General features: G+C 35.9%; 1 protein-coding gene across 5 annotated transcripts in view; it reads left to right on the top strand.

The window, feature by feature from the left end:
* The window catches only part of SMAD2 (SMAD family member 2), a 97,696-nt gene that overhangs the window by 38,235 nt on the left and 33,438 nt on the right, over window positions 1-26,023 (top strand). For all 5 annotated transcript variants that reach the window (XM_059894514.1, XM_059894513.1, XM_059894516.1 and 2 more), the window contains 3 exons: window positions 21,690-21,779; window positions 22,832-23,025; window positions 23,835-23,969. In XM_059894514.1, coding sequence (XP_059750497.1) covers window positions 21,690-21,779; window positions 22,832-23,025; window positions 23,835-23,969 — 419 coding nt within the window. The remainder of the gene's footprint in view (window positions 1-21,689; window positions 21,780-22,831; window positions 23,026-23,834; window positions 23,970-26,023) is intronic.

Here is a 26,023-nt window from a genome sequence, read left to right as displayed (position 1 = left end):
ATTATTAAAATAAATGTTCCTGAGCCTATTTTGGTGTTAGCTTTTTTTTTTTTTTTCTTCTTAAGTAAAAGTTTCTGTTTTTTGGGAAGGACTTGAAATATTTTGAGCAACTATTTTTAGAACTGATATTTAAATCTTTTCAATGATAGGGACTATTTTATTTGTGTGGGAGATATTTTGTTATTTTTCAAAGGCAGTAGAAACATCTAGCAAGATCTTAAAGTAGTGTTTTCAACATAACTTTAAAGGGAAAGGTAAAAATTTTTTCCAATCATTACTTGGTCCTTTCTTCTGCTTCTAAAAAGAGCTGTTCCAAACCGAAGAAGAAGAGTATCAGTTTTTTCTTATTGGACTCTATGGAAATTTTATTGTCTCCCCCTATTTTAATTTGGGAGTGGCTCTACTAATTTCCTTGTCCAAAGAGGTTTTTTTCCTGAGAAATTATAACTCTTACAGTGAAATCTCTAGTTTTTATAATTAAGCACATTCTATAATGCTTTACTTATCAGAGATTCTATACCAAAATTATTGTTTTAATTTTGTCTTGCTATGTTTTTATTTTTAGTAAACTATATGAGACAGAATAGTGCTGGTAATTAAGAATGCAGTCTCTCTCCCCGCCACTTGCTAGCTGTATGACCTTAGACATGTCACTTGATCTCTGTGCTTCCATTATCTCATTTGTCAAATGCGGTAACTGCCTAAATTGTGGGTTGTTGGAAGATTAAGTAATTCAATATGTGTACGGACTTAGTGCTATACTTGATATATAGTATGTGCTTAATCAGTGTGAACTATATGTGGGGTGGATCGCTCCCCAAGTTTGATTTTGATGTGAGACTGATGAAGCCAAACATATACTGAAAGGGCATGAAAAAGATTATTGCTCATATGATGAGGCTTTCTGGGGAAAGCAGAGCAGGCTCCCAAAGTGGTCCAAAAATTACTTGAGAAAGGAGTGACAGGAGACGTGGGGCTGGGGTGATAATTCCTGCACTCCTGTGTGTGCCCAAACTTGCCTGGTTTAAAATTCTCACCAGCCCCAAGGGCTTCCTTATCAGCTTGCTCAGATTTGAGGCAGAGGGGATGAGGACATGATGGGACTTGAAACTCTTAACAGTCATATATCAAGAATGGAGTCAGATTCCTCATTAAACTCAATAAGGATAAATGAAAAGTAAACCACACCTAGGTGCATCATAGTCAAACTCATGAAAGAGAAAGTCTTGAAAGCAGCCAGTGAGCAATGACATGTTACATACCGGGGAATGATGATGTGAAGGACAGGTGACCTTTTGCAGAAGCGAGAGTGTCAGAAGATTATAAAATGATATCTCTGAGGAGCCATAACCATAAATGTGTATCTACTTAATAAAAAAAGCTTCAGAATACATGAGTAAAACTGGGTAGAATTAATGGGTCAAAATGACAAATTTGTGGTAATAGTTGGAGAGTTCAATTAGACCAAAAAAGTAAGTAAAGGCATAGAAGATCTAAATCTAAAATCAGTATAATAACAGTCTTTTCCAGTGCTCTTGGTAACATCACCAGGAAAGACTATTTGCAGGGCACAAGTCTCAATACATTTTAAAGGATTGAAATCAACAGAGTATGTTCTCTGCCAACAGTAGAACAAAATTAGAAATTAATACCAGCAAGACATATTAAAAATGGAAATTATTATAATTCTTTGACCCGTGGGTCATTTAGAAGAGAACCATGAGCAAAATTAGAATACATATCCAACTGAATGATAATCAAGTTATACCATATCAAATAAGTGGGATGCAGCTAAAACAGTGCTTAAAGGGAAATTTATAGCTTTAAATAATTATACTAGAAAAGAAAAGTTATCTAAGACGTCACCTAGGGAACTAGGAAAAAAGGTCAAAGAAAATGGAAAGTAAGTAGAAGGAAGAAATAATAAAAATAAGAGCAGAAAATCAATGATTAGAAAAGAGACAACAGAGATGATAAATCCAAAAGCTGATTATTTAGAAAGATCAATAAAATTGAATAAACTCCTATAATGCTGATGGAGAAAAAAAAGAGAGTGCCCATAACCATAAATTAGCTATGTATGAAATGAAAGAGATATTATCATGCTAGATCCTACAGGCATTAGAAGCATACTATGGATATATTTTAAACAACTTTATGTCAATAATTTGTAATAGTCAAATTTCTTTAAAAACATGCTACCCTGGCTGGTGCAAGAGGATGTGGAAGATTTGGATAGCCCTATAATCAATTAAAAAACTTGAATTCATAATCAAAATCCTTCCCACAAAAAAAAACTCCAGGTCCAGTTGGTTTTACTGGTAAATTCAAGCATTTGAGCAAGGAGTGACATCATTCTCATAGAAACTCAGAAAAAGAGTTATTTTATGAGGTCAGTATAACCCTGATAGCAAAACCTGACAAAGATGGCACCAAAAGGAGAATATTTAGAGACTAATACTTGTCATGAACATAGGTTTAAAAAATTGTTAACAAAACATATACTCCAGCAATATACAAAGAGCACATCATGATTGAGTGAGATTTAGCTCAACAATGCAAGGTTAGTTTATAATATTCAAAAATTAATCAGTGTAATGCACAGCACTAACAAAGGAGAGAAACAATCTTGATCACTTTACTTGGTCAGAAGCATTTAACAAAAATTCATCCATTCATGACAAACACTCCCAGCTAATGAGAAATACAAAGACGTTTCCTCAGTCTGATAAAGGACATTTAAGAAAAACTGACGGCTTAAGAATATACTTACTCGGACTTCCCTGGTGGTGCAGTGGTTAAGAATCTGCCTGCCAATGCAGGGAACGCGGGTTCGAGCCCTGGTCCGGGAAGATCCCACATGCCGCGGAGCAACTAAGCCTGTGAGCCACAGCTACTGAGCCTGCGCGTCTGGAGCCTGTGCTCCGGAACAGGAGAGGCCGCGATGGTAAGAGGCCCGCGCACCGCGATGAAGAGTGGCCCCTGCTTGCCGCAACTGGAGAAAGCCCTTGCACAGAAACGAAGACCCAACATAGCCAAAAATAAATAAATAAATAAAGTTAAAAGAGACTGTCAAGCTGTTTCACAGAGTGGCTAAACAATTAAAAAAAAAAAAAAAACAGAATATACTTACTCACAATATGTTTTCCCTAAGATCAGAAGTAGGACAAGCAAGGATGTTCATTCTTGTGTCTTCTTCAATTCATTATTTTAGTAGAGGACCTAGCCAGTGCAGTGAGGCAGGAAAATGAAATATAAGAGGCATAAATATCTGAAAGAATGGGTCAAAACTCTTGCTTTTTGTAGATGATATGATTATGTAAGAAACCTTAAGGAATCTACAAAAACAGTCACTAAAGCAAACAAGTAAATTTAGCAAGGCTTCATTTTACAAGATCAGTTGTATTTTCATAAATATTCATAAATATTAACAGCAGACAAATGGAAGTAATATTAAGAATTCTATGAATAGTAACACCAATAAAATTAAAATACCTAGGAATACATTTTTTTAAAGACATAAGATCTGTACACTGAAATTTCAAAACCTTAATGAGAAAAATTAAAGAAGACTAAACAAATGGGGAGAGAATTCTTCTCATATAGCCAGATATGCTTTTATCAGACTTAGACTCCCTCAGATAACAATTATAAACTCTGCACAAAATAAAAAGAAAAAAAAATAAGGCACTAGAGAATGAACAAACAAAATAGACATTTTGAAGGAGATTTGACCCTTGGAAGAAACAAGTGACATGAGGTGAATTTTCTGTTCTTATAGCTTTTATCCATGCAGAATGTGCAGGGTAGCTACAATTTCAATATGAAACCCGCCTTTTCTGTCCTGAAGAAGCAGAGATCAGAGTTTAGGACAACCACAGTTGCTGAAGAGTGAGAGGAGAATTCTGGCATGGAGAGAGCCACAGAAGGGGAGCCCCAGATTTTCCTTAAAAACTTTGCTGAAATCACTAGGCTGGTGAAAAACTAATTGGAATTGTTCAAAGACAGAGTTTGAGTGTGAACAAGTTAATTGCCTGCCAAAACAAGAACAGTTAACACTTAGAGGAATATAACAGAATCTAGCATCTCCATCATGTAATGTTCACAGTGTCCAGCATACAGACTTTAAGTTACTCAACGCATGAAGAGCAAAGAAAATGTGACCCTTTCTCAGGAGGAGACCAGTGGAGACCAACCCTGAGACAACCTTCATGTTGGAACTACCATACAATAAATTGACAGACATACCATGTTTGTGAATTGGAGCACTCAGTAGTAGTAAGTTAGTTCTCTCCCAGTTTAATCTGAATCAAATCAATCTCCATCAAACCCTAAAAATATATTTGTTTTTCATAGAATATACAAACTTATCCTAAAATTTAGGACCTAGAATGTCCAAAGCAATCTTGAAAAAGATCAACAAAGTTAGAAGACTTAAATTATCTGACTTCAAGACTTTCTGTGAAGCCACAGTAATCATACATTGTGTTTCTGGCATAAAAACAAACAGATAAATGGGATAAAATAGAGTACCTTAAAATAGATACTTATATGGTTGTTTGATTTTTGACAGATTTGCCAAAGCAATCCAGTAGGGACAGGGAAGTCTTCAATAACTAATACTGGGAGAACTGGATTCTCCATCTGGAAGAATGAACCTTGGCCCCACCTTAAACCATTCAAAAAAATTAATTCCAAATGGATCATAGTTCTCATCTAAAAGTTAAAACTATCAAGCTTGTATAGGAGAAGACGTTTGTGACTTGGAAGTAGGCAAAGGGTTTTTAAAGGATATGGAAAGCAATAAGAGGAAGTTGTTAAGTTAGACTTCATCAATATTAAAAAGTATTTCATCAAAAACCATTAAGAAATGAATAAACAAGTCATGGAGTGGAAGAAAATATTTGCAAAATATATTTCTGACAAGAGGATTGTATCCACACTTTATAAAGAATTTCTGTAACTCAGTAATGAGAAGAGGAATAGCCTGATTTTAAAAATGGGCAAAAGATTGCCCATTTCCATCACAATAGAAAGGGCCACTGAGCAAATGGAAAGTGTGCAGTATTGTTAGTCATCAGGAAAATGCAAATTGTGAAGCAGTGAAATACCACTGCACAGCCACCAGAATGGCCTATCATGGGAAAAAAAACCACATCAGTGATTACCTTTGGGGGTGGGGGAGGGGATTACAGGGATTAACTGAGAAAGGGGTAGGAGGGAATTCTTGGCAGGACGGAGGGTTACCCGATTTATGTATTTGATAAAACTAACAAAATGGTACCATTAAGATTTGTTTGACACTATGTAAATGTTACCTCAAAAGAAGAGTGAGCAGTGAGCTCTAGTTAACAATATACGCATTCTTTAAGGTCTAGATTGGAAGTATTTACGACTTAATTTTGAATGCATCAAAAAATAAGATGGATTGATAAATAGATATTGGGGCAAGGACAGCATGGCTCAGAGCCTTTATTGGAGTTTTCCAGAGAAGGAATGACAGTGCTGGGTAGATATGCTGAGTTAAGTTTAGGATTAGATAGTTTTAGTAATTTTGGCCAGTCTCTGGACTGTAGGGGTGGTTCCTAGTTGTCCAGTACCTAGCCCTAGGGTGATTTAGGGCAGGAAGAATATTGGCTTGGTGTGTGTCAGAGTTTGATTAAATAGCTAGGGGTGTGAGCTCTGGATCGGTTGGTTTGTATTCAAAGGTGAGTTCTCAAGGAAGTCCCTTGGCCATCTCTAGACCTGGGAGGGGTAGTCTCTCCAGGATCAAGGCTCCAAATGCCAGAGTATCAAGGATACAGAAAATAAGAAAACATAGTTAATACATGTTCCTATAAAATTTTGAAACTACAGATTTTAAACCACCATTTTGCAGAAGTATACCTTGAAAAATTTAGGCTTTTAAGCCAGCCAGAAGTGGATGTAAATCCTGGCTGTTACCTCAATAGCTTTGTGACCTTTTGAGTTATTTAGCTGCTCATATTTATTTCTTTATATGAAAATAATGGTCATGTTAATTCACTTTATAGGGTTGATATGAGTGTAAATTAGATAATACATATGAAGCACTTTGAATAGTGCCAGGTACATAGCAGATGCTTAAAATAAATGTTGGCAATTTGCTTAAGTTTTCTGTAGCCAATGAAAATTTCTTAATTGTTCACTTGTATCCTTTGCTAATTCGTTAAGAACAAGGTTGTACCTAAAGCTCCTTTCTTGGTGATGGAGTGAAGGTTAAAAACTATCTGGAGGTAGGCATTTTCTTTTTTTCCATTGCCCATCCCTCAGCTGTATAATGGTGATGAAGTGAAGTATACAGACACACGTAGTACGTATACTTACAGAGACTTTATTTTTTTATTACAGCTATCAGCTCTTGATTCCTGAGGTGATATAAACTTTTAGTCTTGCTAGTCATATACAAAATGGAAGGACTGATCTGTTATAAGTAGAAATAATTTTGAATGGGTAGGGCTTTCCTGGTGGCGCAGTGGTTAAGAATCCGCCTGCCGATGCAGGGGATACGGGTTCGATCCCTGGCCCGAGAGGATCCCACATGCCGCGGAGCAGCTGGGCCCGTGGGCCACAACTACTGAGCCCGTGTGCCACAACTGCTGAGGCCCACGTGCCTGGAGGCCGTGCTCGGCAACATGAGAAGCCACCGCAGTGAGGAGCCCGCGCACCGCAACGAAGAGTAGTCGCCGCTCGCCGCAACTAGAGGAAGCCCACGTGCAGCAACGAGGACCCAAAGCAGCCAAAAATAAATAAATAAATCCATTTTAAAAAAATAAATAAAAACAGGAATGCTTTAAAAAAATTTTTTTTTTCGAATGGGTGGTTACAGATTATTCCGTAGAAGTCCGTATTTCATGAGTACATCAGTAATCGAGCTGGAGCCTCAAGTGAAGTTTCTTTTGTTGAACCCTTTCATTTTACTCAGTGTTCAGCATTGCTTATATGGGTTTCCCCAGTGACAGTCTAGATCCTACTCCTTTTGATTTGTAGAAGAAATATACTCTTTAGACAAGAAGTTCGTGAAAAATAATGAATTAGTAAAACATAGTGAGGCTTATTACTTTTGACACTGGTGGTTTAACTGCTGCAGTAAATTGTGCAAATACTGTAGGGACAGTACAACTTGTTTAATGGTTTATATGCTTCTGTGGTATGAGCCTTCAAAGTCAGTGTTATTTTCTTGAGCTTAGTTCACATTACTTTTCTTCTATCTCCTGATAACAAGTATACAAATAAATATACGTCCTTAATTCAAAAAGTATATTAATTAACAAACAACGTCTGTTTGAACCAAAGTTCAAAATGTTAATGTAGATGTGTGTATAAAATACCTACACATATATATGGTTGGTAAATTGTACACTAGATTTTAAATTTTAACTTTTTTCAAAGGTTTATTCTTAGATGAAAAAAAGCTTTAATGTTTTGGTTTTGCTGATAATTATTGTAAAAGTGATTATTAGGGCAATTCTATAAGGATTTCTTCCAGGTTTACTACAAAGTCATCTGGTTAGTCCAGTGGTCAATTAATATACTATATGCCATAGAGTTTTTTTTTTTTTTTTTTGGCAGTTTAGTGTCCTGATGATTTTAATAGCTGTTCCAGCCTCTTTTTCCCAGATTTTTAAAATTCAGTCTATGTAAGCAAGAAAGTTTCACAGTTGATAATCTGCCTTTAAGAAATTGTGTTCCATACAAAGGATTGCAGGACTTTGCATGATATTCTAACATGGACGTGCTTGCTCATCTGTCTGTGAATTGATGCAGGGACAGCATCGTAGATGACTTATGGTCTATTACGTCTTATTTCAACATAAATTTATAATATTCTATGTTAATTGCATTGGTGAACAATATCAAATTTTGATCAGGCAGGTAGAATTTATCTGAGACCAATTTTTGTTTTTAACCAATTAGCATGGTATTTTTTTAAAACTAAAGAGTTTTTAGACTGTCCTGAAGTCAGATAGTCAAATTTAGGAGATGTTGAGCTAATGTGTACGGGATAGTGCTATCACTGTAGTTAATTTTGTAATTAATAAAGTGTAATACTTTCTTTAGGATATGTGGATTTCACCTAGCAGGTATTTTTATGAGTTTAATGTTTTCAGACCCATCCTTCTCTTCCTTACTACTTGTCAACAGCTTGGTGTTGTGCAGGTTGATACGTTTCACGTTCAAGTAATGTACAGACATTTCTTGTGGACTTCTCAATGTTGTTTAAATGCTTATAAATTTATTTATTTATTTATTTATTTTTGGTTGCATTGGGTCTTCGTTGCTGCGCACGGGCTTTCTCTAGTTGCGGCGAGCGGGGGCTACTCTTAGTTGCGTTGCGTGGGCTTCTCACTGTGGTAGGCACACAGGCTTCAGTAGTTGTGGCACGCAGGCTCAGTAGTTGTGGCTCACGGGCTCTAAAGCGCAGGCTCATTAGTTGTGGCTCACGGACTTAGTTGCTCCACGGCATGTGGGATCTTCCCGGACCAGGGCTTGAACCCGTGTCCCCTGCATTGGCAGGCGGATTCTTAACCACTGCGCCACCAGGGAAGCCCTGTTTAAATGTTTAGAAACATAATTTAGTGTAAACTTATGCTTATCAAAAGGTTGATTTATACTGAGTTCTATAACCAAGAAAATTCTAACATCAAGTTAATGATTTTGTTAATATTGATCTTCTGTTTCCATTGTGATTGTGCTGCTGAATGACTAAGGTTCTTTTGAGGCCAGCATACTACCATGTGCCCTGTGTTGCTACCCTACCTCTTTTCTCTAAGACTATTATGAAACATAATTTATTTAGCACATCCTGATATCATTTGGCCTTTTTGGAGTGATCTCATCATTTACATGTTAAGTCAATCTCTCTGCTTACCTTTGGTGCTGAGGTGATTGTCAAACCCAGATCCAAACCCAGACACCAAGATGATGCAGCAGAACAAGACTAGTGCTTACCAGGTTATCCAGAATATGTGTTTAGAAGATTTATGTAAAGTTACTATTTACTCAGAATAAAAATGTAACTTAAAAAGTTATTGTAGGAACCAAACAGACCCTTGACACAAGTACTATATTTGAGGTGCCCAGGGATCCCCAGGTTTTAGTCACAGAAATGCTGATGTAGGTGGTGAGAAAGTAAAAGCTCAGAAAGCTCTTGGTGGAGTGGACAGCATTGTTGCACAAGAGTGGGCTGGAATCCTGGCCCTGCCACTTGTTAGGAATCTGACCTTGGTGAGATTGTTTTACTATCCCGCTGAGGCTCGGTTTCCTCAAATTTAAAGTGAGATAATAATGCACAGCTTACAGGTGATTATAAGGTCCATAATATATTTAAAGTCTTACATAGTACCTGACATGTAGTGGCTAACTTATGAAGGTAATTGCTATTACATTTTTCATTGGTTTTAAGATGCACATTTTTTCACTTTGAGATGCATCATATAAATAAATTTGGAAGTTTTTCCTTTTAAGTTTAACACAAGATAATGTTGCATTTTAGATTTATTGAAATAAGGAATGTGCAAAAGACTTTTATAAAATAGTTGTTAAAATCAGTGCTATTTCTCTAACATTTTTCCTGTGTTCGTTTCTTTTAATATCTTTTAGGAACTGTACATACTTGCAGTTGTAACTTGCCACTCCTTGTGAACAAACTGAAAACCTGAGAGGTCATTTTCCCCACTGTTAATTTAAAGTATTATGATTTAGTGTGCCTAGGAATGTTGTGGTCCAGTTTTTATGCTATAAAAATATTAATTTAGTCACCAGATACCTTGCTTGCTAGGTAGTAGGTATACAAAGACCTTTGGCAGCTCAGGGTCTTATGGGGATTATTTTCCCCATAAATAAAAACTTTGGTTAGTAAGAATCTTTAAGGAAGAGGGAGTGATTAAAACCACCTGATTTAAATCCCCTAGACTACTAGGTCTTAAAAATTGACCTGGTTTGCTAGGCATACCTAAAAAAGAATTAGTAGTTAAGTCAAAAGGTGGCTAGGAAGGGGCCGTTGACATAAATGCATGTGGAAGAAAATGGGTACCAAAGGCCGATGTTATATAGAGAGGACATTTTGCTAGAAGAGAATAAACAGGGCTCAGGCTGGCATTTTATTATCTCCTTTAGTAATGCCCAAAGTGAGCTGAAATGACGCAGAATAGGAAATAACAATCTGTACTTCTTAGTTATCTAAGGTTAGAAGCATATCTTTTAATAGAAATGTCAAGACGACTTGACTTACATTTTATTCTGTGGCAGTATTCTTTTTTTTTAAATTTTTATTTATTATGTTTATTTTTGGCTGTGTTGGGTCTTCGTTTCTGTGTGAGGGCTTTCTCCAGTTGCGGCGAGTGGGGGCCACTCTTCATCGCGGTGCGCGGGCCTGTCACTATCGCGGCCTCTCTTGTTGCGGAGCAGAGGCTCCAGACGCTCAGGCTCAGTAGTTGTGGCTCACGGGCCCAGTTGCTCCGCGGCATGTGGGATCTTCCCAGACCAGGGCTCAAACCCGTGTCCCCTGCATTGGCAGGCAGATTCTCAACCACTGCGCCACCAGGGAAGCCCGGCAGTATTCTTTTGTTTGATTTGTTTAATTTGGTAAAAAGCAGTACATTCACGTGGTTTAAAAATCTGTGTATATTTTATGTGTACATGCATACATAAAAAAACAGAACAAACAGACATCGAAAAATTTACCCTTCCCTCCCTCTCCCCACCTCAAGTAACTCCTGTTCATGGTGTGTGTGTGTATCTTTCCCATATGCATGTGCAAATACTTAGATAGTTTTTTTTGTTTTTTTTTTTTAATTTATTTTTTTATTATTATTTATTAAGTAGGCTCTTATTTATTTTTTTTGGCTATGTTGGGTCTTCGTTTCTGTGCGAGGGCTTTCTCTAGTTGTGGCGAGCGGGGGCCACTCTTCATCGCGGTGCGCGGGCCTGTCGCTATCGTGGCCTCTCTTGTTGGAGAGCACAGGCTCCAGACGCGCAGGCTCAGTAGTTGTGGCTCACGGGCCTAGTTGCTCCACGGCATGTGGGATCTTCCCAGACCAGGGCTCGAACCCGTGTCCCCTGCATTAGCAGGCAGATTCTCAACCACTGCGCCACCAGGGAAGCCCCTTAAAGATAGTTTTAATTGTCCTTTTTTACACGGAGTAGCTTACTAAAATATTGTACACTTTTTTTCACTTAATTTATATTTTAGAGATCTTTCCTTATCAATTCTTAGGGAACTTTATTGTATACTAAATAAACATGAATTTTTTTTTTGTTGCTACTTTCCATTTTGATTATTATTTCGTTGTCTGAAGTTCTTCTTTTTCCTTGTTTGTATTTTTAGGTAAAATTTTCAAATGGTAAAGTACACAAATCATAATGCTTATTAGTAGGATTAGATCTGAAAAATGCATATACAGTGTATCAAGATACAGAACATTTCAATCACCCAGAAAGTTCTTTCATCTTCTTTCCCCCTAGAGGCAACCACTGTTGCAATTTTTTTCACTTCCAATTTGTTTTGCCCCTTCTAGAACTTTATGTAAATGGAATCATTCAGTATCTAGTCTTCCATGTTCAGCTTCTCTTCATCAACTAAATATTTCTGAGATTCATCCATGTTGTGTTCTTTTTCCAGATGTTTTGCTTTTCAAGATCTTTTGCATTTCCATATACGTATTAGATCAGCTTGTCAGTTGCTATAAAAATATCTTGCTGAAATCATGATTGCAATGGATTTGAAAAAATAGAGCAAATATTATTGGGGAATTAGGGAAAATGGATATCTTAAGTCATTTAATCTAATATATTGTATTCCTTTATATATTTAGGTTTATTTAATATCTTTCAGCAAGAATTTTAGTTGTTAGTAAACAGGTCTTACACATCTTGCATTAAACCTTTTGTCTAAGCATTTTATGTTTTTGACACCATTGTAAATGGAATTTAAACTTTTAATTTTCAAATAGTTTATTGCTGTAATAGAATATAATGGATTTTTATAAGTTGCCATTAAATCCTACAACATTGCTAAATTCACTAATGAGTTCTAGAAGTTGCTTCAGAGACTTTCTATGTAAACAATTATGTCATTGTTCAGAAAAAGGGTTTTTATTCCTGCTTTATTGAGATTATTGACATATGAAAAATATAAGTTTAAGGTATACAATATGATGATTTGATACACATATATATTGCAGAATGATTACCACAATTAAGTTAGTTAACACGTCCATCCCCTCACATAATTACCTTTTTGTGTGTGTGTGGTGGTAACTTTAAAGATCTACTTAACTTTCATATATATGTTACAGTACAGCCATACCTTGGAGATACTGTGGGCTTGTTCCAGACCTCACAATAGGACAAATATCTCAATAAAGTGAATCACTAGAATTTTTTAGCTTTCCAGTCTATACAAAAAATTACGTTTATGCTATGCTGTAGTCTGTTAAGTGTGCAATAGCATTATATCTTAAAAAATAAAAACAATGTACGTACCTTAATTTAAAAATACTTTATTGCTAAAAAAAAATGCTAGCCATCATCTGAGCCTTTAGTGAATGGTAGTCTTTTTGCTGATGGAGAGTCTTGCCTCGATGTTCATGGCTTCTGACTGATCAGAGTGGTGGTCCCGAAGCTTGGAGCAGCTGTGGCAATTTCTTAAAATAGGACAACGTTGCAGTTTGCCACTTCGATTGACTCTTCTTTTCACGAACAATTTCTCTGTAGCATGCAATGCTATTTAATAGCATTTTACACACAGTAGAACTTCTTTCAAAATTGGAGTCAGTCCTCTCAAACCCTGCTGCTGCTTTATCAACTAAGTTTATGTCATATTCTAAGTCCTTTGTTGTCATTTCAACAACCTTCAATGTATCTTCACCAGGAGTAGATTCCATCTCAGGAAACCACTTTTTTGCTCATCCGTCAGAAGCAAATCCTTATCCGTGAAAGTCTCGTGAGATGGCAACAATTCAGTCACGTCTTCAGGCTTCACTTCTGGCTGTTTCCACGACATCTGCAGTTACTTCCTCCACTGGAGTCTTGAACCCCTCAAAGTCATCCACGAGGGTTGGAATCAAATTCTTCCAAACTCCTGTGAATGTTCTTAATGGCAGCTAGAATGGTGAATTCTTTCCAGAAGGTTTTCAGTGGACTTTGCCTAGATCATCAGAGGAATCACTGTCTATGGCAGCTACAGCCTTACGAAATGTATTTTGCAAATGATGAGACTTGAAAGTCAAAATTACCCTTTGATCCATGGGCTGCAGAATGGATGTTGTGTTAGCAGGCATGAAAACAACATTAATATCGTTGTACCTCTCCATCATTGCTCTTGGGTGACCAGGTGCATTGTCAGTGAGCAGTAAAAATTTGAAAGGAATCTTTTTTCTGAACAGTAGGTCTCAACAGTGGGCTTAAGTTATTCAGTAAACTATGTTGTAATCCAGGCTTTGTCATCCAGGCTTTGTTGTTCCATTTATAGAGCACCGGCAGAGTTGATTTAGCATAATTCTTAAGGACCCTAGGACCCTAGAATGGTAAATGAGCATTGGCTTTAACTTAAAGTCACCAACTGCATTAGTCCCTAATGAGAGAGTCATTAGGAGAGTCAGCCTATCCTTTAAAGCTTTGAAGCCAGGCATTGACTTCTCTCTAGCTATGAAGTCCTAGATGGCATCTTTTTCCCATATAAGGCTGTTTTGTCTACTTTGAAAGTCTGTTGTTTAGTGTAGCCACATTCATTAGTTACCTTAGCTAGATCTTCTAGATACCTTGGTGTCCCTTTTACAGCAGCACCTTCACCTTGCACTTTGATGTTACAGAGATGACTCATCTCTTAAACCTCATGAACGAACGAACCTCTGCTAGCTTCAAACTTTTCTTCTGCTATTTTCTCACCTCCTTTGGCCTTCACAGAGTTGAAGAAAGGGCCTTGTTTTGGATTAGGCTTTGGCTTAAGGGAGTGTTGTGGCTGGTGATTCGTATCAGCAGTAAGGCTGTTTTTGCTTTTTTTTTTTTTTTTTTTTAATCATTTTTGTGTTCACAGGAGTAGCACTTTTAGTTTCCTTCAAGAACTTTTCTTTTGCATCCACCATTTGGCTTACTATTTGGTGCAAGTAGCCTAGCTTTCGGCCTATCTGGGATTTCAACATAACATTCTTCATTAAGCTTAATCATTTCTAACTTTTGATTTAAAGTGAGAAATGTACGAATCTTCCTTTCACTAGAACACTTAGAGGCCATTATAGGGTTATTAATTAGCCTAATTTCAATATTGTTTTGTCTCGGGATAGGGAGGTGGTGGGGGCAGAGATGGCTGGTAAGTGGAGCAGTCAGGACACATACAGCATCTTAGATGGGTGTGATTCATGGTTCCCCCAAACAATTGCAATAGTAACATCAAAGATCACAGATCACCATAAAAAATATAATAATAATGAAAAAGTTTGAAATATTGTAAGAATTACCAAAATGTGACATAGAGGCATGAAGTGATCAAATTCTGTTGGAAAAATGGCACCACTAGATTTTGCTCGACTCAGGGCAAATCTTCAATTTGTAAAAAAAAAAAAATAACCAAATACACAGTATCTGTGAAGCACAATAAAATGAGGTATGCCTGTATTGTTAATTATAGTCACCATGTTGTACGTTAGATCCCCAGAACTTTTAGTTCATCTTTTGACCTACATCTCCCCATTTCCCCCATACCCCTGGCAACCACCATTCTACTCTGTATTTCTTTGAGTTTGGCTGTAAAAAAGCAGTTTTATTTCTTCCCTTTCTAATATTCTTTCTTTTTCTCGCCACTGGCTACGACCTCCAGTACAGTGTTAATTAGAACTATATCATTGTTGACTAAAATTAAGTCATTAATTTAAAATATTTCTTCTTTCTAATATAAACATTTAAGCAATAAATTCTCCTTTAGCCCCCTTTCCCCAATTTTTTATATTGTGGAGTCCTTATCATATAAAGTATTTTCTACTTTATTTTGTCATTTCTTCTTTAACCCATGGGTTACTTAGATGTATGTTGTTAATTTCCAGGTATTTGGGACTTTTCTAAGTATCTTTCAATCATTGATTTTTAATTTAATTCACTTATGGCCAAAGAACATAATCTATAGGATTTCAAAGTTTTATTAACTGGCCTCAGCATGTGGTCTCTCTCGTATTTTTTTTTAACCAAGGACGTCACAATATGTAACTCAGAAGTAAACTCAGTTTAGATCTCTGTAGATTATTCATTCATTTAACGTTCAGTTGATACCTAATAATGCAAACCATTTCTCTGAAATAGTTCATTGATCTTAGATCATTGGCTGTTGACTCCAGATAATTATTGATCAGTTTCTCTTGGATCCCAGTGTTAAATAGAGGTGCCTCAGGCCTAAAGGGAAGGCAAAGGAAGTAGTACTCTTGTCTCACTCTTATTCTGTGCTTCTGTTTAATGCCTACAGTAAGCATAGAACCTTTCTACTTTTATCTGTTTTATATAAAGGAATTTCCCATAAAGTTCACTCATTTATCAAGTATTTTTTGAGACATTGTTATTGTGCTAGATCCTATCTTGTCCTTTGACTTTGTTCAAAAAACACTGACTGTACCATAGGATCCATGGATGACTTCTCATTACATGCCATTCTTTTTTAAATACATAATGATGAAAACTGATAGAGTTCCCTTGGGAGGTCTTGAACTACATGTCCCCATACACAAAGACTTAGAAGGGAAGAGAAAATTGTCCTAAGTTTGGTCTGGTTTTTTGAGTGATGTAATTTGAAAGCCATTTCTGGGAAGAAATTAGCATTTCTAGAAAAATTTAGGCAGTTTTCTAGCCTCTTCTAAAGAACCAGGCACCCACCCACCAGCTGATTGTCAGGCACTGTTTTGCTCTCTTTTTTAAATACTCCATGTGCACTTGAAGAGGATTCTATAAATGTCAGTTAGAAGGTGGTTGATAGTATTGTGCAGCTCTTCTATGATACATAGATTTTTTTTTTTGGGTAGTGTGACTGTCCAAAGAGTTACTGAGATTACTCTGATGGCTGATTTGTTCATTTCTTCCTTTAGATCTGTCAATTTTTGCTTCATGTATTTTGAAACTGTATTTTTAAATGCTTACAGGATTGTTAATGTCTTCTGATGAATTGTCCCTCTTAATGTCTCTTTTTACTTTGGTAATACTCTTAGACTTGAAGTCTTATTATTTCTGGTACTGTGCTTTATTAAACTTATTGCTTGTATGAACTATGTATTTCCGCTCTTGTATTTTCAGCCCATCCATATATTATATTTAAAGTACATCTTTTTTTGCTGAACATTTTGCATCCTGTATTCATTCTGACAAGTCTCCGGCTTATTGGAGTATGTGGTGTATTTATGTATAACGTTATCATTGATGGGTTGGACTTACTCTTTGTTTTACTCTTTACTCTGTTTTTGGTTATCTGTTTTTTGTTCTTTTCTCCTTTCTTTCCTTTGGGCTTATTTTTTAGTATTTCATTTTAGTTTTCTATATGCTCTTTAGTTACATCTCTTTTGCCCTTTGTGTGTGTGTGGGGGAGTTGCTTTCACAGCGACAATATGCATCTTTAGCTTTGCAATAATGTAGTGGTTTTTAAACACCTCTTGTTGCTTCTGCTGCCATTGTCATAAATTACACTACATGCTTTTAGAGTTACAGTTTTTTTCTGTAGTTGGTCATCTCCTTTTTGTAGAAATTAAGAGACGAACAGAATATTATCTTTTATATTTACTTACGTACCTAGACTTTCTAGTTTTTTAAAAAAATTTCCCCCTGACTTAGAGTTTTCATCTGTTGTCATTTCTCTTTATCCTGAAGAATTTTCCTTTAGGCATTTCTTTGTGCAAAGTCCGCTAGAAGTCTCTCAGTTTTTGTTTATCTGAACACATTTTTGTTTTGACTTCTTTTATGAAGGATATTTTTGTTGATTATAGATTTTAGGTTGAGGGTTTTTTTGTTTTTTCCTTGCAGCTCTTTAAAGCTGCTGTTCCATTATCTTCTGGCTTCCATTGTTTCTGATGAGAAATTGTTATTCACGTCTTTATGCCTTTACATGTATAAATTGCTCTGGTTTGGCTGCTGTCAAAGTTAAACAAAACTGCACATTGTTGGTTAAAAGTGGTAAAAACAGATTTTATTCAGTAACCATTCCAGTAGGGGTAAGATCTGAGCCCAATTCCAGTTTGCACAGAGGTGACTGGGAGAATGAGGGAGTAGCAAGGGGGTGATGAGTGGGGTCTGGAACAGAGTCAGGGAAGTGAAAAATTACCCAAAAAGTGGGTACGAGGTTTGGTCAGTGTCCGTGTGATTTAGGCCATCTGTGTCTGCTAAATGGCATTTATCGGAAGTTAAACTTCTGCCTTCTCTCAGAGGGCAGACTGGAAGATGGAGACCCCATTTTTTCCTGGTGATTGGTTACATTTCAAAGGAATGGTTTTCAGGTCCTCCACTCCTGAGTTGTAGGAGTCATGTATACATTTCAAAGAGACAGGAAGGATTTACAATTGTAAGCTTTTTAAATAGATGCGCTAGGAAAAGGAGGTCAGGGGCCTATGGACCAGTATTGGCTGGAGCAAATGGTAAATTCTTTTGGCAGCCTTGAGCTTTTCCAGGCAGGAACTCAGAAGGGTCTGGGTCACACCAGGGACGAGGCTTTAGGTTGCTAGAAACCATGTTAGAGTTTGGTCACGTCTCTTAACTGCAGGGGTTTGGATGGAGTCCTTTGTGCCGAGAGTTTTTATGCTTCTCACCAGCTTAAAGATTTTCTTTTCATCTTTTGTTTTTAAGAGTTTGACAGTGATATGCCCAATATGTTTTTGGTTGTTTGTTTTGTATTTAAACTGCTTGGTATTCACTGAGTTTCTTGGAAGTTTAAGTTTAGTTTTTCACTGAAGTTGAAGATTTTTCAGCCATTGTTATTTCAAAATGTTTTTCTTGTTTGTTCTTGCTTCCCCTCTTTCTGGGACTGCACATGTTACCGAGACTGTATATTTTGTTATTCAGTCTTTTATTTCAGTTCTGATAAGATAATTTCTATTGATCCATCTTCAAATTCACCAACTCTTCTGTCTTCTCCAACCATCAGGTTAATTTTTAATTTCTGATTTTGTAATTTTCAGTTCTAGAGTTTTCATTTAATTTGTTTTTATAGTTTCCATTACTCAGCTGAGATTCCCATCTGTTCATTAAGTCCACGAACATATTCATAATAGTTACTTTAAAATTCTTGTCTGTTAATTCATCTTGGGGGTCTGTTTTTACTGGGGGTAACATTTTCTTATTTCTTCACATGTTTAGTATTTTGTGATTTTTATACTGGATATTTGGGACAAAATATTTTAGAGGCTAAATTCTCTTATCTTTCTCTGAAGGATGTTGATTTTTGTTCTAACAGATAGTTTTGGGTGACCTCAGAGTCCAAACTGCCTCTTAGAAAAGGAACAGCTGAAATCTCAGCTTAGTTCTTTCAGACTTTCAAGCACTGGTTTTCAGCAGGCCTCCACAGTCTCTCCCACATGCATAGTTTAAGGGTCTGGGCAGAGTTCATACTCCTATTCAGATTTTTTTTTCCCTTCGTGGCTTCCTTCATTATGGGATTTCCCTCTTCTCTTTCCAGCCTTTCCGGCAGCCCCAAATCCACCCTCTGATTCTGCAGGTCCTTAAAACTGCTGTTTTCTGCTTAAGGTCTAGTTGCCCTGGGTAGCTTACACTGTGGGGTGCCTTTGGATATAGAGCCACACAAATGCAGCTCTCATCCAGTGCAGTTCCCCCCTTACAAAGGCTGACTTCCCTTCAATTTGTGTCTGTTTTTGGTCTCTCTCCACTGTTATCAAATAGTTGATTTTATTATATTTTCAAATAGTTAATTTTATTATATTTTGTTCAGAGGTTCTCATTTTTATCCAAAGGAAGATTTGCCTAATTGAGGCTACTCTACTGGCAGAACCTCTATTCTGTTTTGTTTGTGTATTCTTTTGTTAATTGCATACTATTTCTATTACTGAGGATTTATAATGTGTTTCAGGATCTGGTACGGCCAGTTTCTTCTTTGTCAGAGTTTTCCTGGTCATTCTTGTTTATTTTGATACATTGTATTTCAGGTAGTTTTATCAGGGTCTTAAACAATTTTTTTTTAAATTTATTTTTATTTATTTATTTTTGGCTGTGTTGGGTCTTCGTTTCTGTGCGAGGGCTTTCTCTAGTTGCGGCAAGCGGGGGCCACTCTTCATCGCGGTACGCGGGCCTCTCGCTATCGTGGCCTCCCTTGTTGGAGAGCACAGGCTCCAGACGCGCAGGCTCAGTAGTCGTGGCTCACGGGCCTAGTTGCTCCGCGGCATGTGGGATCTTCCCAGACCAGGGCTCGAACCCATGTCCCCTGCATTAGCAGGCAGATTCTCAACCACTGCGCCACCAGGGAAGCCCCTTAAACAATTTTTTAAAATTTTTATTGAGTGCATCAAATATATAAATTTGTCAGAACTGATATCGCTATGATGTTATCTTCCTGTCTAGGAAGATGTATGTTTTTCTCTTTGCTCAGTTGATTTTTCTGTTCTTTAGTAATAATTAAAATGTTTCTTGGTGTAGTTTTGACACATTTCTAATTACATTTATTCTAGGTGCTTTGTATATTTTGTTATAAATTGATTCTTTAAAAAAATTTTTTTATATAAACAAGGAAAAATTTTACTTGATAGAAGCAAATTTATTATTTTTAAATAAGCCTTCTAATTTGTGAGAGAGAGATTATAATGATCAATAGAACTGGGGCTTAAATATACCCTGTGATGGCAATGGGAAAGTGGCCGAGTTAGAGTTGGGATTTAGGTCTTCTGCCTCTAAATTGATTGCATGTTTTTAACAACTACTGCGTATTGTTCTCTGATATATTTCAAGGCTTGAATAAAGCACAACTTAAGCTCTTCATGCCCTATTACATTCTGGTTCTCATGTCAGTTCCAGAGTTACTTGAGTGAAATGTTCATTTTAGTCTCATAAGAGCAGAATAGCCTCATTATCTTCTCTTTTATCAATCTTTTTCCTCAAATTATTTTCAAAGAGAGAAGAGTAAGATGCATACTGTTCCTTCTGAGGTTTAAATACAGATTCATGAGACTCTAGAATTTAGTTGATTTTATTGTGTTTTAAACTACATGGTGCTGTATGTTTCCAGTAGATATTTGATAAATATCCGAATTAAAGAACCATTTATGTCATGGTTGTTTAGTCAGTACACCTTTGGGAAAAAAGGAAAGGTCTGAATTATCCTCCAGTTTGTTTTTTTCTGACTTTTGTAGTCTGAGAAGTGGAAGTTAGAAGCCTAAAAACCAAGAGAATCTGTAAAATGTCTCAGAAAGCTGCTGGAAAGTGTCTGAAAATGTATTTTTAAAAACCATCCAGTATTATACTTACTGTAGCCTCCAAAGTATGGTGTGAAATGTTTCTGCAGCCCAGTGACTGTGCAAAAGGCCCTGTAGCACTGAAGCCCTGAAGCCCTGAAGCCCTGAAGCCCTGAAGCCCGGCAGCCCACTTGATGTGTTGTCCAGCCACAGGAAGACAGCAGTTTTCACCAGTGCCCTTTGAAATGCTGATTGAGTTAGCTCATTAGCAAAGTATACATCTGGAATTTAACCAGTTGTTTAATTTGATTTTCAGAAGTTGTTTTGAAGTATTTCTTTCTCTTCCTTTAAATTTTGATGATTTTGTAATATGTAAGAAATGGAATAGAGTTTCAGAAATTATCTTTTGACTCTAATTTTAAAAGTATGACTTATAACTGAGACCCCTTTGGCTGTCATTAGTTCCATTCCAGACTGTTTTTAAGCTCCTGTTCTTTTCTCGTTTTCTTCTCTTCTCCCACAGATGAAGTGGTGGCAGGGAAAATAGGCAGACTTATCTCTGGGCTGCCTTTGTTCTGGAAAGAAATGTGGAAGAAAAATTTTGAGGTCTTTCTGGTGTATGCCTTTCAGGTGTATTAATGAGAAAAACTAGATATAGCAACTTTGTCATATTCATACTATCTTTTATGAATTTTGTCCTTTCATGTATCTTTAGTCCTCATAGCAATTTCTTAAAACTTTTAAGGTAGTATGCTGTGCTAGAATGACTTCAAAATCCATTTCCTTGTCCTTTACAGTAATAAGAGAGCAATAATAATTTTCAGTAAAACTGAATATATATGTATCTCAAACAAATAACCTGGAAATCTTAACTGTGGGTATATGTCTATTTCAATTGGAATTTTACCTATATTAAAAATACTAGTTGACATCCATTTTTAGATAAGTTTTTTTTAAAAACTGGGTTATAAAATGAAGCACTGTTAGTAAGGCTAATGGCATAGGATCCTTTGTTGTGAGTAGAAGAAATTGGAAAAGGCATAGGTATGATTTCATTAAGCCAGAGAGCATTGGTGTTCACATTTTAAAAACATAATCATAACTTATCTGGAGTCACATGTTCCATTTTATTGGCTTCCTTCATATAGAAAATATAGAAACCAGCACTAAATGCCTGTGAAAAAGTGAAGCAATGTATATTTTCTGGGTGAAGGAAGTATTCTGTACATTTTCCATGTTTTACATCATGGTAATTTGAATAACCATGCTTCCATGTTCACATCAATTTTTTGTTTTTCAATTTATGCACAGCACTTGCTCTGAAATTTGGGGACTGAGTACACCAAATACGATAGATCAGTGGGATACAACAGGCCTTTACAGCTTCTCTGAACAAACCAGGTGAATATTCTGCCCTCTATCGAATCCTAGAGATCTTGTGGGAGGGAGGGTGTTTTGGAAGACCTATAGTGGGTTGCTTAGTATAATTTTGCCTTGGATGTTTCCTTAATGTAAAATAAGGCATGGCATTTAAAATAACTGCTTGCCAGTATTAAAAATATATTAAATGTTTCAGCTGATGTTTTATCAATGAAATTCTAGTTTTGAATCTTTTTTAAATTATTGCATCCCCTAAAGAATAGAAACTTTGATAACTATATTCTCATTTTAGTGTGAGGTTAGATTATAATCTGTTGTTGGCCTAATTTTTAAGTAGATACATAACCAGTTTTTGCTAAATTTCTTGCTATCATCTAAATCTCATCTGTATACTAATAAGTACATACTTATTTACTGAACCCCTTATATCACAATTAATGCCAGGCGAACTCGTTTTTATGTTTTCTTTTTTTTTTTATCACCTTATTCTCTTTTTTGAGCATATTGGTATTGGTCCATTTCATCTCATCATATTCATCACCATCTGCATTTATGTGTGAGCTGTATAGAAATATACCTCAGTACTCAAAACAGTCACAACTGGGTAATGAGTTACATTAGTTTTAGTAAGTTACTTTTACATCATTGTTGGTATTTATCATTCTTCACACTAGTTCTTTTTTTTGATAATTCTGTCACCTACAGAAATAATGCCCTTAAAAGCCTCCCTAAATAAGAGTTTGATTCACTAAACATGGAAGTTGTTGACAGAAGTTTTTCAAGTATAGCTATATGATACTTTTTTTAAAAAAATCACTTTTTCCCTAAGCGGTTACCTGTTCATTGACATTTGAGTCATTTATGTAGCATATTTATAAGAAACATACCCTAGTGTTGCTGCTTACTTTTATATGAGATCCATTAGATAACACATTTTTCTTCCTTGTGCTCACTAAAACTAACTAAACGTCTGTCATTCCTTTCTTTATGCTCTTACTGTACTAATTTATCCCAATTGAGTACATTTATTTTTTTTAAAGTTCCCACCTTTCTTTTCCCTTGCTTCCCAATAGGTCTCTTGATGGTCGTCTTCAGGTATCTCATCGGAAAGGACTGCCGCATGTAATATATTGCCGATTATGGCGCTGGCCTGATCTTCACAGTCATCATGAACTCAAGGCAATTGAAAACTGCGAATATGCTTTTAATCTTAAAAAGGATGAAGTCTGTGTAAACCCTTACCACTACCAGAGAGTTGAGACACCAGGTAGGAAAAGTAGATTTTTTTCCCCTTGTTTTAATTAAATGCTTGAACTTAAGTTCAACTTAAGTGTATTAGGTACTCTTATACCTAATTGACCCAGGGAAATTTTGGTATAAAACTCTAATAAGTTACCTTAAATTCAGTATGTTTTTTGGCAGTAGTTAAAAATACTTTAAAGTTTTTTAACACATGTTATGGGAAAATATATCTTAGAGGGAGAGATATCTTAGTTTCTTGGAATAGCAAGCATTTCACATCAAAGTACGTATCTAGGAAATTCTAATCCCACAGATACACAGTCTGCTTAGAACTGAGTGATATGTCTTATTACTTGTCTGCTGCACTACCTGTTTTCAGTAATTTTGCTCTTTGTTTTTTTGATGTACTTTAATGACATCATTTGCATCTAAGCAGTTCGGTAAAAGTCATAGCAGGACTTTCAATTTACTTAGCTGTATACTTGAAACTTTCTAAAAGAATACAGCTATATTTTCAAAAAATACCCCAAATCTGATTTTACAAATCTTTCTGCAACCTTCCCAATGAGGATTTATGAACTTCTATAGTTCTATAGTAATATAATATTACCAGGATCACTTTGTCCCCAAAAGTACAAGATAAATTGGGACTTGGAGATTTAGATTGTGGACTACATGACAAGTTAAAATCATAATCAGGTTTGTCAATTTCTCAATAGCCAAATAATACCAAGTAGGTGGATCCTAAACTTCAAAAATTAATGAAAACTTTTAATACAGGTGTCATCCTCCCCTTTGCTCTGCCATTGACTTGGATTTCTTTTACTCTTTTAGTTTTGCCTCCGGTGTTAGTGCCACGGCATACTGAGATCTTAACAGAACTACCACCTCTGGATGATTATACCCACTCCATTCCAGAAAACACTAATTTCCCAGCAGGAATTGAGCCACAGAGTAATTATATCCCAGGTATTTTTGCCTCAGAATCTCCTAAAATTTGGGATAGATACAAATTTTGTTCATAAACGTTCAAGTATTAATAAATTATGGTTTGGCTTTTTTGAATTTTTAGTTCTACAGACATAGCAACACGTATGTTGTGCTGAAAATCAGAAGACCTCTATTTTAGTTCCTTTTTTCATCTGGGACTCAGTAATGCTGATAAATAAATGAACTGCATGGTTCTCACATTCTGCTCTATTATATTATATGTCCAGTAATATTCCATGATATGGAAACTACTCTTTTAGTTTTCACTGTTTGTTAGGAGAACAGCTAATAATTTCTTCCTTTTTTGTCTGTTTCCTTTTTTTTTTTGGTTTTTTTTTTCCTAGCACAAACTAAAGATATAAGACGGAGCATTTAGTTATACATTGGATTTTTTTAGTGTCGTTTTTCTCCTTGTGTAATATTTATCTATTCCACTCTTATGTTTATTTTATACAACTGAAAATATGTAAGGAACTTGGAGTTTCAACTGTATTTAAAAAATTGCTTTGTCTCATCATGGAAATAATGCTTGTTCATTGGAGATAATTTTGAAAACATAAGGAAAAGGAAGGATTTTTAAAAATAGCTTATTTTAAGGTTAGAAAGTGTTTTCTGATTATTTTAATGCCTTTTTCTTTTATTACTGTTTTATTCCAAAAGAAGATTTAAAGCTGTTTTTCGGGTAGCTGGGAAACAAACATTTTGAGAAGTTAGGAGGACAGGGCAAAGACGTTGTTGTGGAGAATGGGGGCCAGGGTGAGGGGAAGGAGGATGAACAAAGGGCATTTTGTAGGGAGAAGAATTTGACTGGAAGTGGTTACGTGTGGGTAGTGTTTTGAGTGAGGGGGTACTTAAGTCTCTGATGTGGGAATTAGTATAATTCAACAATACTTAGGAAACTGAGGTATAAGCATACACTCTTGTAAGACACCTACCCAATAATTATATGGAGGATGTTAGAATGTTTAGTGGCTTTCACTTGTGGAGATGTTTGGGCTTATTTTCCCTGTTATCTTTACTTGTTTAGATTTGGGCATTTTACAGAGTAGAAAACCACAAGTGGATTACACCTATCTGCTTTTCTGGACAGTGGGGCTTTACCCGCTCCAACTGACAGCAAAACCTTGGGATTCACTTTTTATTCCATTCCGAAAGAAATTTTAACATTTCCTCCAAAACACTAGTACCTTTGTTGTCTATTATTTTATAGATAACTAATAATGGAGAAAAATGAAAAAGGATAACATATTTATCACTTCAGTATTTCTTCCTCTTTAGACCTTTGAGAGATGAGTGGTTAAACGGGCAAAGTTTAGCTCTTTTTTTTTATTTGCTTTAACTTTTGCAATAGCACGTAATGGTATGTATTATTCTTATTTTTGTATTCTTTGTTGTTTGAGTGTATGAAGGAATTTATTTTATTCTTATATTAAAAATTTGGGGGCACTGACACTTAAAATGAAAAGTTTGATACTTAAGTTAAAATTTATAGTTAGCTTATTGAAGAGAGATTGTAAAAAGTTTATGAAGGAAGCCTTTATTTAACCCACATCATTTAAACTTATTTTTTCCTCCTTGAAATTATAATTGGTAATATTGTATAAATGTTTTTATTTTACATGAAGCTTATTCAGATATTCAGATGCTTCCTGAATATAAACATTTTGTTCATAAACCATATTGGAAATGACACATTAGAATCTTAAGTATTTTCAGGAAGTAGTTTGCCTCAGTTTTGTGTAGTAGTCTGTATTTGAATTTAATTTTCTGCCTCAAGCATTCAGGATTTACTGGTTAGCAATCATGGAGCAATACACTTTTTAGGTAGAATTCAAGCTAGACCATTCCTGAACTATATTACCATATTTTGCCCTATAGAACCTAATGTAAGATGTAAGCCTGTATTATTTTGTAATCCAAAATCTTGTGTGCCTGTGTTGTGTGTCCTTTAATCATCTCTAAGTACCCATCCACGATGGCCATTAGGTTAAAAAATAATAATAATTATGGGTACTACTTTCTTTGAAACATAC

Source organism: Balaenoptera ricei, chromosome 14 (genome assembly GCF_028023285.1).
Source record: "Balaenoptera ricei isolate mBalRic1 chromosome 14, mBalRic1.hap2, whole genome shotgun sequence".
Lineage (NCBI taxonomy): Eukaryota > Metazoa > Chordata > Mammalia > Artiodactyla > Balaenopteridae > Balaenoptera > Balaenoptera ricei.
The sequence above is the reverse complement of the archived record's forward strand: the minus strand, read 5'-3'. Positions and strand labels throughout refer to the sequence as shown.